The sequence below is a fragment of the Peromyscus maniculatus genome, chromosome 1 (assembly GCF_049852395.1).
Source record: "Peromyscus maniculatus bairdii isolate BWxNUB_F1_BW_parent chromosome 1, HU_Pman_BW_mat_3.1, whole genome shotgun sequence".
Lineage (NCBI taxonomy): Eukaryota > Metazoa > Chordata > Mammalia > Rodentia > Cricetidae > Peromyscus > Peromyscus maniculatus.
In genome coordinates this window covers 3,681,942-3,697,125 of record NC_134852.1, presented here as the reverse complement: position 1 = coordinate 3,697,125, position 15,184 = coordinate 3,681,942, and the positions used below count along the sequence as shown (strand labels likewise).

Here is a 15,184-nt window from a genome sequence, read left to right as displayed (position 1 = left end):
ACAAAACAGTCTCTCTCTGACAAATAAAATCTACTCTCCAACTATGTAATAGTTCGAATTCCAATGTCTGGATCCACTTACTATCTTCTGGGCTTCTCCAAAGGGCTTAGGACACTTCTTCAGCTCCATCATCTGCAGCACACACAAGTTGCCTTCCAGCCTCAGGATGGCTCCACTCTATAGCTGCTGCTGTTCTTGTCAGTCACCCCGCAGTACTGACATCAACCACAATGATGGGTCTTCTGCTGCAACATTGCTGCACTTTCATCAATGCCTCTCATGGAATCTCTTCATGGTTCCAAGTCTCAAATTCTCTGTATGACACCTTTAATTTTGGACCTTCAACTGCTAGTGTACTTCCACCTTCAACAATGGCATCTCCTGGCTTCTCACAGTGCCAAACCTCAGCTGGAATCCATGGCCAATTCATGCCTACAAAGCCAGTACCATCTGGGTGACACTCACACTATCAAATTTGACTGCCAGCATGAAATACAACTGCCTCTGGGACACAGCATCCGTGTCCCAACAGGAACCACTTCTCAGAAGATTTCAACTCAGCAATGCTGTGCTTTTTTTGAGACATGGTTTCTTATTGTACTTTTAGTACCTGTCCTGGAACTCACTCTATAGCCTAGGCTGGCCTTGAACTCACAGAGATCCGACTTGCTCTGCCTCCTGAGTGCTGGGATTAAAGGCAAGCACTACCACCACCGAGGGCTCTTCTTAATCACCACTAATTTCTCAACTCCAGCCAACCAGCATCCAGTATCTCAGTAAAACAAAGGTTTCCCTTTAGCAGTTCAGATATTTTTTTTTTTTTTGTTTTGTTTTTTGTTTTTCGAGACAGGGTTTCTCAGTGTAGCTTTGCGCCTTTCCTGGAACTCACTTGGTAGCCCAGGCTGGCCTCGAACTCACAGAGATCCGCCTGGCTCTGCCTCCCGAGTGCTGGGATTAAAGGCGTGCGCCACCACCGCCCGGCTCAGATATTTTGTTAATCATAGCTGGTTATTCAGGCCCAGATAACCAGGACCACAGAATCTTAATTCAAAATAACAAATGGCTCCAATAGCGTCTTTAAACTTCACAAGCCATTCTCCCATTTTCTGCACTGCACTCAACATTCTTATATTCCAAGCTACTCATAACAGCTCCCATTAGGTAAACACTCAAAGAATTTTCTTACACAATGTTTCAAAGTCCCTCCATAGTCCTCCTACAAAACAACATGGTCAGGTCTGTCAAAACAAGACCCCACTCCTGGTACCACATTGTCTTAGTTAGAGTTTCTATAGCTACAATAAAACAACATGGCCAAAAACCAAGTTGGAAAAAAAGGCTTATTTTGCATACATTTTCACATTTGAGTCCATCATTGCAGGAAGCCAGGACCAAAATCAAACAGGAACTGAGGCAGAGGCCATGGAGAGGTGCTGCTTACTGCCTTGCTCAGCCTGCTTTCTTATAGAACTCAGGACCACCAGCCTGGGGATGTCACTACCCTCTTTGAACTGGGCCATCTGCTAAAGGGAAACCTTTGTTTTACTGAGATACTGGATGCTGACTGGCTGGAGTTGAGAAATTAGTGGTGATTAAGAAGAGCCCTCAGTGGTGGTAGTCATTGCCTTTAATCCCAGCCCTCAGGAGGCAGAGTTGAACGCATGTGTAACAGTAGTTGACCAACAGAAAATGAACTCTGTGGCATCTTTGGATGTTTCTTGTCTCACAATATCATGTCAGGGTGTTTTCCTTTTTTGTTTCTTTATTTCTTTGTTGTTTTAATCTTTTTTTGTTTTGTTTCATTTTGTTTTGTTTCCTCTTCTTTTTTTTTCTTCTCTCATTTTACCCTACTAGTTTCTTTGACTATGTACAATGGCTACAACTTTATAGTTTTATGGGACTGAGAATGTGCAACCAAGTGGTTCTCTGATTTATCTGATTTTTCTTGGGCTCCTTTCCTTCTTTTTGTTTGTTTTGTTCAATCTAATGTGCTATTGTTTTGTTTTTTCTTAGTATGTTTCATTTTATTATTATCCCACAGAAATCTCTTTATTTTCTAGTGACAGACAGAAAAGGTTTGGATTCTGGTGTGTGTGTGTGTGTGTGTGTGTGTGTGTGTGTGTGTGTGTGTGTGTGCATAACAATCTTTGGTGGTCCAAAGAGGACATTGATCCCATCGAGATACTGTTACAGGGGGGTGTAAAATGCATTTTATGATGTCTGTGTATTGAACTCTGTCACTTTTCAAGAGCAGTACATGATTTTGTCTGCTGAGACATCTCTCCAGCTTCTGCAATATTCTGCAATATCTGTTTATTGAAACATCCATGTCACTCCTAAGTTCTACTTCGCTAAATCCAAAGATGCATCAGGATTCTGTAGTCTTCTGGCCTACAAGGGGTAGCAATTTATTACCTTCATCTGCAAACATGAGATCACAAACTTCCTTCAATTTCTCCAATAATCAATTGCTGTCAAAGTCTTACATTCACTAAGTTATCCAAAAGAAACCTCTGAGTTAATTTCAAATCTTGTTACATTTTACACACAAAAAGAACACTTCCACTCATCACTAATGTCCAAAAGCAAAGTCCTATAGAAATTGGTGGCTGAGTAGAAATTTATGGGGTGCAATATACATAAAAGTAGCATACATGACACTGATAAACAACACCATTACAAGAAACAGTGAGAGTCATTAGCTAATGAATAATCTTGCATTGTATCCTAACAGTTGGTTCTGTACCAACATTAAATTTGACAGTTGAAATTTATGAAATGTGAGTCCTGGAAAATGTTTTCTCCCTTAACTTTTGAAGAGAATTTCTCTCTGGTCTTACCAAAATGATGTAGCACTTAGGGACAAAGATGCATCCCAGCAAGCCAGCACTGGAGGCTAAGATGGAAAAGACCTCCACAGCCACCATGACCTTGCCCTTGGTGCTGTGGTAGACAGGGAGAAAAGTGACCCAGACAGTGTAGAACAACAGCATGCTGAATGTCAAGAATTTGGCTTCATTGAATGTGTCAGGGAGATTCCTGACCAAGAAAGCCACAGTGAAGCTCCCCAGGAACAGGGAGCCCAGGTATCCTAAGACAGAATAGAATGCAGTTACTGAACCCTTGTTGCACACAATGATGATGTGGCCATGCTCAGAGTGTGCATCAATGTCAACAGAGGGAGGAGAAACTCCCAGCCAGAATGCACAGAGAATAATTTGGATGATGGTGCAGAAAGGAATGATGTAGGTTGGTGCCCCTGATACCAGGAGCCACTTCATCCTTCTTCCAGGAGTAGTGACTTTGAAAGCTAAAACCACAGTAATTGTCTTGGCCAACACGGTGGAAACAGCCACAGTGAATGAAACTCCATATGTTATCTGCTGCAGCATACAGGTAGCTGAGTTGGGATGGCCGATGAAGAGCAAGGAACAGAGGAAACAGAAGATAAGGGAGATGAGCAGGATGTAGCTGAGAGTGAGGTTATTGGCCCTCACAATAGGAGTGTCTTGGTGCTTCACAAAGATCCCAAGAACCAGAATGGTGAATGCAAACAAACACAAGGCCATACAAGACAGAGTCATCCCCAAGGGGTCATAAAAGGCCAGAAATGTCACATCTTTGTACAGGCAGTGGTTCTGTTCTGCATTGGCATACTGGTCCTCTGGACACTTCATACACTGATCCATATCTGAAGCAGAAAGCAAAAGTATTGTTAGTGTAACTTCAGCATTTCTTATGGACCGGCCATGCCATTGTTTTTTGGAAACTTTACAGCATCCACACACTTTATTGATAAAGATGTAAATGAGACTTTTCTGAAGAGCAATGCTTCCAGTTCATAATGCCTATCTTCTTCAAGGACAAACACAGATCCTTCTGACAAACACATATCATTTTATAATATGAATCTTTCTGTCTGAATTAGAAGTGATGCCCTCATGAGAGATGGAGATTTGGTCTTATCCAATATGAAAACTCTTACAGCTTTTTTTTAAATTCCCATATGATCACCACCAAATACATGAGTAGCTGAGCACAAAAAAAATGAATCTATTGTGTGTGTGTCTGAGTGCAAGTGCACATGTGTGTGAAAGCAGTAAATGAAAATGAGTGTTTGAAAATAGTAAATGAAAAAGAGCTCATGAGTTTGAGAGATTTTTTATATGTGATGTGTGGGAAACAGAATGGGGAGAGATAGGTTTTATAATGATGTATGAAATTCTCAAGAAAAATTAATGAAATATGATGCTTTTAGTTGTGTCCTCATCAGTGAACAGGGTCACTAAACAGTGTATAAAATAAAATAATCATACTGTTAATGTAGAAAACACTATACATACATACATAGCACCCAGAATTCTTGTATCTTATATCAGCACTTTGGGAGCATAGAGCACCTACTTACTTATGTATAACATTTTAAAGATAAATTAATTAAATATGTTGCCCTTAGCTGTGTCCTCATTGGAGAGTAGGGATACCCAACAGTTTATAAAGTGAAATAATCCTAATATTACAGGTAGAAAACTCTATTCAAATATAATACCCAGAAATCTTTTATCTTATATCACCACCTTTGTGAGCACAGAGCACCTAATTCCTTCAATAATTTCCTTCTATATGAAAACTCTGTGGGGACTTTCCCCCTAGGTGTTCTTGGAAAATGGGGGATAAGAGATTTTGATAGAAATATAGAAGAGAGAGAGAGAGAGAGAGAGAGAGAGAGAGAGAGAGAGAGAGAGAGAGAGAGCGCCTCAGAGGAGCCTAGATTCAAATTCACCAGCCCAGAACTTTATTCCCAAGGGCTCTTTATATTAATGCCAAGGCTAGAGGCAAAAGACCTCCCCCTTGCTAGATACAACTAAATGTAGACAATACCAAACACCTAGTACCCAGGCCCGAAGTCCAATCATCCTCTTATGCAGCCCTGCTGGTAACGCAAGCTCAGATATACCTAGGAAACTTCTGTGTCCTACAACAGACCTAGGTTCTACTGATGTACTCAATGGTGAAAGAGTTATTGGTAAAACAGCATGAACAAGACAACATAAGAACTCCCAAATGAGAGTGATAACACAGAATATTTGAATTGAACAATAATACCCCATTCATAATTTGTACTTTCCACCACAGCGAGTAGTGAAATATCATTGTAATTGTGCTAAATTGTGGATAATAAAACTTCCAGGATTTTAAGTCATTCCATGAATAAAACCAACCTAGCATTTATGGCCAGCTATGATTACATTTTTTTGTTTGTTGTTCTTTTAGGGGCTGGAAAGATAGCTCAGCTGTTAAGAACATGGTCTGTTGTTACAGGGGGGACTAAGTCCAGTTCCCAGTACATGTAAAGTGCCATATTAGTACCTGTAACTCTGGTTACAGATGCCTTCACATAGACCTGACCCTGTATGGACTTGCTACCCTCTACATATGCCTAATTCAAATATTCAAAAACATAAAGTTTTTGTTTATTATTTGTTGGTATTTTTATTATAAATACCCTTTATACTTATTATCTTAAATCAATTTTATTACATTCTGTTTGTTTATTACACATGTGTGTTTGTTTGTGTGTGTGTGTTTGTTTGAGGGTGTGTGTGTGTGTGTGTGTGTGTGTGTGTGTGTGTGTGTGTGTGTTGTGAAAAGTGCAAGTTGTCAAGAAGCCATCTTGTAGGTGTTGGCTCCATCTCATTTCAATGGGCTTCCTAAGATGAACTCAGGTCATCAGATTTGAGGCAAGAGATTTACCTGCTAACTCTTCTCATTGACCTTAAATATTTTTTTAAAGATTTAATTATTTATTATGTATACTGTTCTCTGCTTGCATGTATGCCTGCACACAAGAAGAGGGCACCAAATCTCATTACAGATAGTCATGAGCCACCATGTGGTTTCTGGAAATTGAACTCGGGACCTCTGGAAGAACATCCCATGTTCTTAACCACTGAGACATGTAGCAGGAATCTTAACAGGTCTTATTAATAAAATCAAACCTGAGGCCAGTTATTGGGATGAACACTAGAAGGTCAGAGAGACAGAACAAGCCACAGCTACCTCACCTTCCAGATCCTCAGCTGATCCTCTTTCCTCAGACTGGAGGCCTCTGAGTCCTCATCCAGAATGGGTCTCAGCTGAACTGCTGCTAGAAGCCTGAAAGCTTAACCAGGCAAATGCTTCTAGTTTCTGGTCCTCACACCTTATATACCTTCCTGCTTTCTACCACTAGTCCCTGGGATTAAAGGTGTGAGTCACCATGCTAGGCTGTATCATTAAACACATGGATTTTTGCCTCTGGAATGCTAGAATTAAAGGCATGAGCTACCACTGCCTATGCTAAGTATCTAGTGACTATTCTGTTCTCTGACCCCAGATGAGTTTATCAGGGTACACAGTATTTTGGGGAACACAATACGACTACAGAGACATTTCTCCAATGCCCTAAATGTCTTTTTTAAACGTTCTTTGCATTATAGACAATGACAAAAACAATTCTGGACTCTCCTTTGAATTTGGACATCTCCAAATCAATAACCAGTTGACTTATATGGATTGTGTATGCCAAACTATCATTGAAATAATTGTGGCTGTTTCTTTTAACTACAAAACTATTTTATCTATATTATTGTGACATTCATTGCTACTGTGTACAAAAATTTTAAGTGGGACACCTGTCTTTCTCTACATCAAGTGTTCACACTTTTCCCCATTTTTTTGATATGAAATCAAGTGCTGTTTTGTGTTTAGCTGTTTCTAGTAATTTTCCCCACAATTACAACACTTTATTCACCACAACCTACAATGGCATCAGTCTCAAAACTCTCCGAAAACCTCCCTCACATGGAAGTAAGAGCACGTGCATCCTCCCAAATTTTCCATATCAGGTTCCCATTGCAGCCTTATGGTTCCACCCTAAATTCACATCTTCATGCTGTCTTCCCCACTCACATGTTAGCTAAATGACAACACAAAATACTACCCATTCATCAAATGCTGTATAAATAGCATGCCCACCACCACACAATACTTATTTACCATCCCAACACAGGGTGACTCAATCTCTCTCTTTGTCAGCAGTGTTTGTGTGCAGTGGCAAGAACAAGTTGTGTACAATTCATGACTTCAGTGGCAGGAGATGACTCAACAGTTAAGAGTGCTTACACCTCTGCAGAGAACAAGGGTTTGGACTCAGCATCCATGAAGAAGCTTATACCTGTCTGTAACTCAAGTTCCTGGGGCTTGTATGCACTATTTTGGCCTCCACAAACTCCTGCACATAAACTCACACACAAACACATACATACATTCAAGAAGGATAAATGAATAACCAACTATTACAAAGACTCATGACTACAATCTAGTCTACATGTACCTTTACAGGGATATAAAGATTGGGAGAGATACAGTATAGAATTCCCTCACAGGGCTGTTTGATTTCTCAAAAAACTTTCTTTTACAAAATACTACCAGCAATGCTTTTACAGTGAGTCAAAGATATATGTGAAGGCACAGGTTGTAATGTATAAGGACATTATTATTGATCACATACTTGTAAAACAAAATTAGGAAAGGAATAGATTTTATTTGTAGTGTAAAAGGGCCACAGACCTTAGTAGGTCCCCACATGCTCCCTAGCTCGACTAACTTCATGACAGAAGTACCACTCAGACTATAAAACTCACCACCTAGCAGCACCACATGCCAAAGTGAAGCAAAGGCCTAATCCATCATCTTTCTTCCAGTTCTGGAAAAGTCTCAAAATATACTGACTTTGTTTTTTTAGCTTCTGTAGATCTGCATTCGGCTCACTATTCTTGGTAACTGAAGTATGTCAACCCGAAACATGGTTCTTTTGCTTCAAATCCCACCCTGAGAAAGGCTCAGTGCTACACTGGGGTCCTGTACACCAACTGTAGTTGACATCCAGCTAATGATGACTTTATTTGGCTTAAACCTATGTCTGAGCAGTCTTCTCTGGTGAATACCACACAGCAGTGCAATAGCCTTCTAGGCCCATTTGAAAGAGCAGTGTGGATAGCAGAAGTCAGTCAGTCTGAAGGATTTCTCCCTGCAGTCAACACTTACCTGTCTCATTGGAAATCTCATTTGCTGGGCAAGGGGTGCAATCAAAACAGCAGGTTGCCATTCCTTCTTGATGGAATTTTCTGAATCCAGGATGACAATCAACACTGCACACAGCAGAGGGCATCTGAGGAAAATCAGACAGATGCTGGGCCAGGAGTCTGACTACGCCTACAATAGTTAGAGCATCTCATCATGTTGAGAAATTAACAAGTTTTCTTTCTATACATGACCTGAGTGAACACATTTCTTTCAGGACTTTGTACAAATCCACACATGAATATGTGACAACAAATTGATGAAACATTGAGGTGCTTCCAAACTACTAAAAGTTCAGGAAGATCTAGGAGTATATGTTGTGTCACCACTGGAATGCCTGAACTAAACATCCTACCCACCCATTGTGCAGCTTAGCTTTGTCAACTTGACACAAAGCAGAGATACAAGAAAAAAGAGAAACTTCATTGAGAAATTGTCTCTACCTCTGGCCATATTGATGACCTAATTTTAGTTGCTCATTAATTCTGGGAAGCACCACCACACTTTGTTCCATTTCTGAATTTAGTGGAAATGCTTTGAGTTTCTCTCCATATTGTACAATGTTATCTATGGTTTGTCTTATACAAAGTTAATTTGTCAAGAAATGTCCTTTTTATTTTTCAAGGGATTTTTTTTACATAATTCATTGTTTACTGTCTCTGAAGGAATGCTGTCCATTGCTCAAGACCTTTTCTCTATCTTTTTCAATGAGCATACAATTTATAATCTAGCATATATATGTGACATATTATACTTGATTGATTTGCATATGTTGAACCAGCCTTACATCCCTGTAATAAATTCTTTTTTGTGTAGGTTTTGATCTTTTGAATGTGCTCTTTAGACCTGTTAGCGAGTATCTACTTGAGGATTTCTCTGTCCATGTTCATTGATTAGAGTACAGTTTTCTTCTTTCTGATTCATTTTACCTGGAATGGTCTTTTTACTGTACTCTGTAGACTGTATTCTTTTTTATGAGTGCAGTAGCAAGACAGTATTGTTTTTTTTAAATCCCTGTCTGTGCCCTTTGATTAGAGAGTGGGATTCTTCAAATTCAGTTATTAATGAAAGCTATTTGGTGATTATTGTCAATTTGTGTTTGTAAGTTTTGATGTATTTCAAACCTTTGCTTTTCTGTCTAGTGATCTAGTGTAGTCTACACATTCCTGTGACATCTACTGTTTGTCTTAATAATCAGTGTGAAGGAGTGTGACATGTCAAGACAGTCTGGAAGTGTCTTCCTTAGTGATGTTCCAGTAGCTATATATTCCTGCAGTTTGTGTTCATGATTACAAGTTTTTCTATCTTCCAGAAATTATGAAGGATAGCTTTGCTGGGTATAGTAGTTGAAGTTGGAAATTTTGTCTGTGTTTAAAACATAATTGATACTCCCTCCTTTTAAAGTGTCTATGAATAAAGGTACTGTGATTATGATGGGGACTTTCAATGAAACTGATCTTCTCTCTTGTAACCTAAATTTCCTCTTTATTCTGCCTAATTCAGATTTTAAGTAATATTCAAAATTCAAAATATCCTTTTCTGAACCTGTCTGTTAGGCCTTCTGACTGCCTCCTCTAACTGGATGCCCATAACTCCCCCAGCATTTGGTAAAATTTTGCCTGTCATTTTATTAGAAATACCTTTGGTCCTTTCACATGTTGTCCTCCTCTTGTGCCTGTGCTTTCTTAATTTAGTCTTTTGTTGATGTCCCCTAAGTCTCTGGTGAGTTTTTCAACCTTCCTTATTGTTTTCTCTTTGGCATAGTTTGAATTATAATTCACCTGTCTTGTTTCAAGTCTCAATATCCTGTCTTCTACTTGAGATATTCTCTGAGTAAGAAGTTTTATAGGTTTATACAGTATGTTATTTGAATTGGTTTGTCTTTCATTTTCAGAATGTTATTGAGAATTCTTCATTGTCATTGTACCTTTGTTGAATTTTTGTCACATCTTCACTCTATTCCTTATTATTTGAAGTGTTTGTGATCTAATTGGATTGTCCTTAGAGGTGATTTTTTTATTTTCTCGTTGATTTTTTGAACATCCTTACAATTATTCTTTGCAGTCTTTGTTTAATATGTCATTGAGTTCACTGTCACATAAGCCTATGATTGTATCATTTGGAGTCATGCTGCCTCACTGTTTGCAGGTTTCATATGTGCATTACGATTTGCATATCTAGAATATAGTACATATTGGGTTGATTTTAGTCCTGCCTACCCTTTTGGTTGATGATTTTGCAATGTTCAAGTTAGGCCTGATAGAATCAGGCTTGTGATTTCATTGCTTGCCTCTGATCTAGTGGAACAGGCCGGTAGCAAAAAATTCATCCTATTTGCTCTGTTTTCTGAGCATAATTTTCTCATCACTGTGAAAATAGAATATTAACTCTTGATTCAACTCTATTTGAGCAACTTGAAATTATCACTTCAAATTAAGTTTGCACACTGTCTGGAAGTAAACCCCTTTCAAATCCAACACACAACATTCTAGTAGGCAATGTAGTTCAGATACTATAAAACCAGACATATCAGAATCAATATCTATAATATATCTGGGGACACATAATGGGATATTTTATTTACAAATTTTCTCAAAGCCAAATTATGATGACTATGAGTACCTCTCCAACCAGTTAAGGAAACAATACAAGTCTTTTTTTAAATTTCATTGTTCATTTCTTTGTTTGTTTGAATGACCTATGCAAGAACTAAGGTGCAAAGAAATGCTCTTCTAATGAAGGATTCCTTCAGAAGTTATGATTCAGGGATGGAGAGGTGGCTCAGCAATCTCTCACACATGCTGTTCAATCCCCCACTCCTACACCTAGGCTCAAATTTGTATTCAGTTCTTGATCTCTTAATATCTTTAAGGTATAATTAATAACTTTATGTTATTATATAACTTAATAACTTTAAGTTATAATTAATAAAATATCTTAGGTGGTCCATGAAAATGTGATGTATTGTTAGAGAAATCGGGAATCTAGGACCTCCTGGTCAAAGTGCTTCACTAAAATTATAGAATATAAATTAGTGACTTGCATAACTGTTCCTAGTTCCAAATCTTTCCTTACAATTAGCTTCAATCTTTTCAGCATGCAGTTGAAAGAGTTAACAGAAGAGAAGAAAGGCAATGGGCAGCAATCAGAATGGTACCAAGAGAATACTGATAACTTTACTGGGAATAATATCAAACATTGGTCATCTAGTTTATATTGTTTATAAATCATAGAGTTTCTGAAATGATAAAACTGTATCATATGTGTGGCTTAAAGTTTCAAAAAATTATCTAAAAATCATGTTTTTTAAAAATTGAAATGGAGAAACATCATATAGAAGTTTAAAATGGAGTCTTTACAGGACTATCCTTCTAATTTCACTAAGTCACAGGGAAACTCAAATGGCCTCACTTGACACTGGTTACAGCTGTGAGGTGTGCATCAGTACCTTTTGGTCAGACCCACCTGTCTAGTTCCTGTGGTCCACTTTATCATGTCTTCATATAAATGGAGCTGTTCACCATGTGGAAAATATGGCTTAAACTCTCCTATTTTCACCTTAAGTCCAACACCATGGGGGAAATTAGAAATGTGGTAAATGCCATACTCTGCTTGCAGTTTTTCTTTCTGATTCATATTTATTACATCTCCAACAGGATTAATAAAGTGCATATTCTTCAGAAATGGGTAAAGCTAAAAGATAGGCAACTTTTTTAATCTATATTCCCTTATTATAAGTCTGAAAATCTGTTCTGATTTCATCCCAAGGCAACTTTATTGAAGGTGCCCAAGGGAGAAACTCAATGAAAGAATGTGAATAAATGAAATCATTCTGTTCATATGATTTTAGTTCTCTCAGTGAAAGCAATCAAACATAAACACAGACATATACACAACCCCAAAATATAAACACACACCATATACACACACACCTACAAACACACACACACACACACACACACACACACACACACACACACACACAATTCCACACAAATACCCATGCAGAGGCACACATAATACAACCACACACATACACACTAACACACACCTACAGATAGACATAAGCAATCAGATACAGACACAAATACAGAGACACACAGGCACATAAAGACACAAAACTCACACAGAGAAACACACTGATAAAAACATTCACAAAGAGACATACGTACACACAGCAAATATATATGCTCATATACACAGTTACTCACAAACACAGGAGAGAGACATTTATACATACATAGAAGCACATCTATACACACACATCCAAAGTCACAGAAGTGCATTTAGACACCCATAAAGACACAAACACATACATAGAAACAAACACAAAGACATAAAGACAATCAGACACAAATATACTCACACACACAGGCACACAAGTAGGTATTGAACTGAATCTCAGCACTATTTCCTGTGATTTCTCTCCGATAATCAAGAGGGATAAGGTCCACAGAGCTTACAGTGTTATCAGAATCACGTGAATACACTTATGCAAACTATCTGTTATAGTGACGATCACATATAAGACAAATATTGGTTTCAGCAAGCAAGAAACTCTTAAAGAATATGGCATTGATGACACCAAGTACCATCCATTGGAAGATACAGTACCTGGGAGCAGCCAGAATCTAGTGCTCTCACGGTGTTGATTGGCTGGTTTTTTACGTGTTGAAGAAGCATTTCATGGACAGCATGGGCCATAGCATGCACAGCATTGTATATATCATAAGTATCATCACTAAAGGCCGTGTCAAAAGTCTGTAGCATTAACCATTCCAGTGAGACATTAGATGAACAGTTCTCCAATGTCTTACAGTTAGATGCTGAGGCTTCACAGCTAAAGTACATCCACCCCAGTCCTGCCAGGAATATGTCTGTGCATTTGGCTGGGTTCATTGTCTTAACAAAATTTTTAAAACCAGAAATCTCAGCATGGTGGTGTGCAAAAGCAAGAGTCCCATGGAATGAGTCAAGGGTGAAGTCTCTCTTACTTGTAATGAAATCCCACTGTGAGGTGGTGACCCATATTCTCTGTATACCCTGTGATATCCACATTCTAAAGCACACAGCTAGAGTACTCTCTGTATCACCATAAATGATAACAACATTTGTGGATGATGTCTCAATTTGGTTGTTATACACTTTAGCTCTTGACATGTATAACTCAATGTTGAATGGGATCACCATCACAAAGGCTAAACAGACTCTTTGGACTCTACTTTCTCCTCTCAGATCTGAGAGAAATTGGAGACCCTGGACATCATCTGAGATGGTCAGCCCAACCCAGTTCCAGTTGAAGTGAATTATCAAAGAGACCATGGCCAGTGCCAGAGCTGTGTCCTTGGGGGCCATCTGATACAGATTGGGAAATTGTTCACGATCACTCAGGATAGAATGGAAAGGTCCATAGGTGAGCTGAAGGGCATAAAACATAGGGAGCATCATGAGGTAGAGGATTATCAGAAATCTCAATGGAAGCTGTGAGGGGATGAAACACCAGTTTGAAATGACAGGAAGACAATTTTCCCTATTACTACAGTTACACTACATTGTTGGAATCCTGAAAAAAAATCAAATTTATACAATTTGTTCAAGGAAAATCACCTGATTTACATGAAAGTGAAGCCAATCTCCCCCCCATATCCTCCTTAGCATCAGGCTATCCCAACTAAGGAGAAAAATTCAATTCTTTCCCACTCAAACAACCTTACCTGTATATATTTGGAGATCTTTAGAATTGGAGTCACCTTTAGAGATGTTGATAATATTGGTCCTGTAATTACTACTTCACATTTGGTCAGATCTACACAGATGTAGTTAAGGATATCAATGTGCATTGCTGCAATATAGTCTATGAAAAGTCGAAGTACCTGTTTACCAGGATAATTGTTATGGATGAAGTGAAAATTGAGTGACACATTTGGTAGAAGATATAGACTCCTGTTGATTTCTTCCACAGCAAAAACAATAGGCAGAATAAACTGGTAGTTTGGAGTTGGTGTCCTAAAAAAAATGACACAGGGTTCAGTATGAATAAGGCTCTCCAGATGAATTCTTTGTAGTTAATACAAGCACTATGATGCATTTCATGTCTTTCCAGATATAGCTTGACAAATTCCCCAGGTTTGTAAGGTTGGAAAAACACGAGATGCTTGGGAGCTTGAAAAAAAAAAAAACTAAAAAGTTAATGAGAGTGGTTGTCACAAAACTAAGAATAGAATAAAAATGCATAAAAATGCAAAAGAGTTTGGGGATTTATCTCAGTGGTAGAACTCTAAGCAAGTACAAGGCCCTGGGTTCAGTCCTCAGCTCTGCAAAAAAAAAAATGAAAATCAAAATAAACATCAAAAAACAAATGGACATCTGTTTCCATAGATTGCTTGATGAAGGCTCTCTTAAAACAATTGGACTAGACATCAATTTATGAGTACAACAGAATAATATCAATAATTCATTGACTTTTTTGGCATTCATGTTTGGTTCTATCCTAGGTCTCTGGGATATCCCACTTCTGAGTCCTGGCTCACATGGGGGAACTCCCTCTCAGGACATGGGTCTCCAGCTGTGCCAGTCATCAGGTGGTAACTCTCACAATTTCTGCACCATCTTTACCCCAACATATCTTCTAGGCGGGACAAACTGTAACAGCCAAACATTAGCAGAGCATGGAGAATCCTGCAGAAGGTCGAAAGGAAGGATTGAAGGCCTCAGTGATGTCAAGGATACCAGAAGAAAACCCACAGAATAAATTAACCTGGGCTTAGAAGGCTTACAGAGACTGAACAGACAACCAGGGAGCCTACATGGGACTGACCTAGACTCTCTGCCTATTGGTTACAATTATGTAACTTGGTCTTCATGTAGGACTCCTAGCACTGAGAGTGTGAGCATATATCTCTGACTTTGTGGCCTGCAATGATGACCCTTTCCTCCTGCTGGATCCAACCTTGGTGGAGGAGGGTTACCAGGTCTCACTGCAGCTTGATAAACCATGACTTGGGATATTCATGGGATGCCTGCCTGTACCTAAACATAAACAGTAGAAGGAGAGTGGATG

At 38.8% G+C, this 15,184-nt stretch overlaps 1 protein-coding gene across 1 annotated transcript; it reads right to left on the bottom strand.

Annotated features, from left to right (window-relative positions):
• Window positions 1–2,771: 2,771 nt before the first annotated feature.
• LOC102905892 (vomeronasal type-2 receptor 116-like) lies at window positions 2,772–14,108 on the bottom strand. The gene is made up of 5 exons (XM_076573364.1): window positions 13,839–14,108; window positions 12,739–13,542; window positions 11,590–11,817; window positions 8,089–8,212; window positions 2,772–3,691 (listed from the first exon to the last, which is right to left on the bottom strand). The coding sequence occupies exons 1-5, from the start codon at window positions 13,962–13,964 to the stop codon at window positions 2,772–2,774; spliced, it is 2,202 nt and encodes a 733-aa protein (XP_076429479.1). The 5' UTR covers window positions 13,965–14,108.
• Between the last annotated feature and the right edge of the window lie 1,076 nt (window positions 14,109–15,184).

Excerpts from the sequence above, each read along its gene's own strand:
- LOC102905892 (XM_076573364.1), bottom strand. The coding sequence starts at position 13,964 with ATGCACATTGATATCCTTAACTACATCTGTGTAGATCTGACCAAATGT. Across the intron at positions 11,818-12,738 it reads TAGATTCTGGCTGCTCCCAG|CTTTACCCATTTCTGAAGAA; the intron begins GTACTGTATCTT and ends CCTATCTTTTAG. Across the intron at positions 3,692-8,088 it reads TGAGATTTCCAATGAGACAG|ATATGGATCAGTGTATGAAG; the intron begins GTAAGTGTTGAC and ends TTTCTGCTTCAG.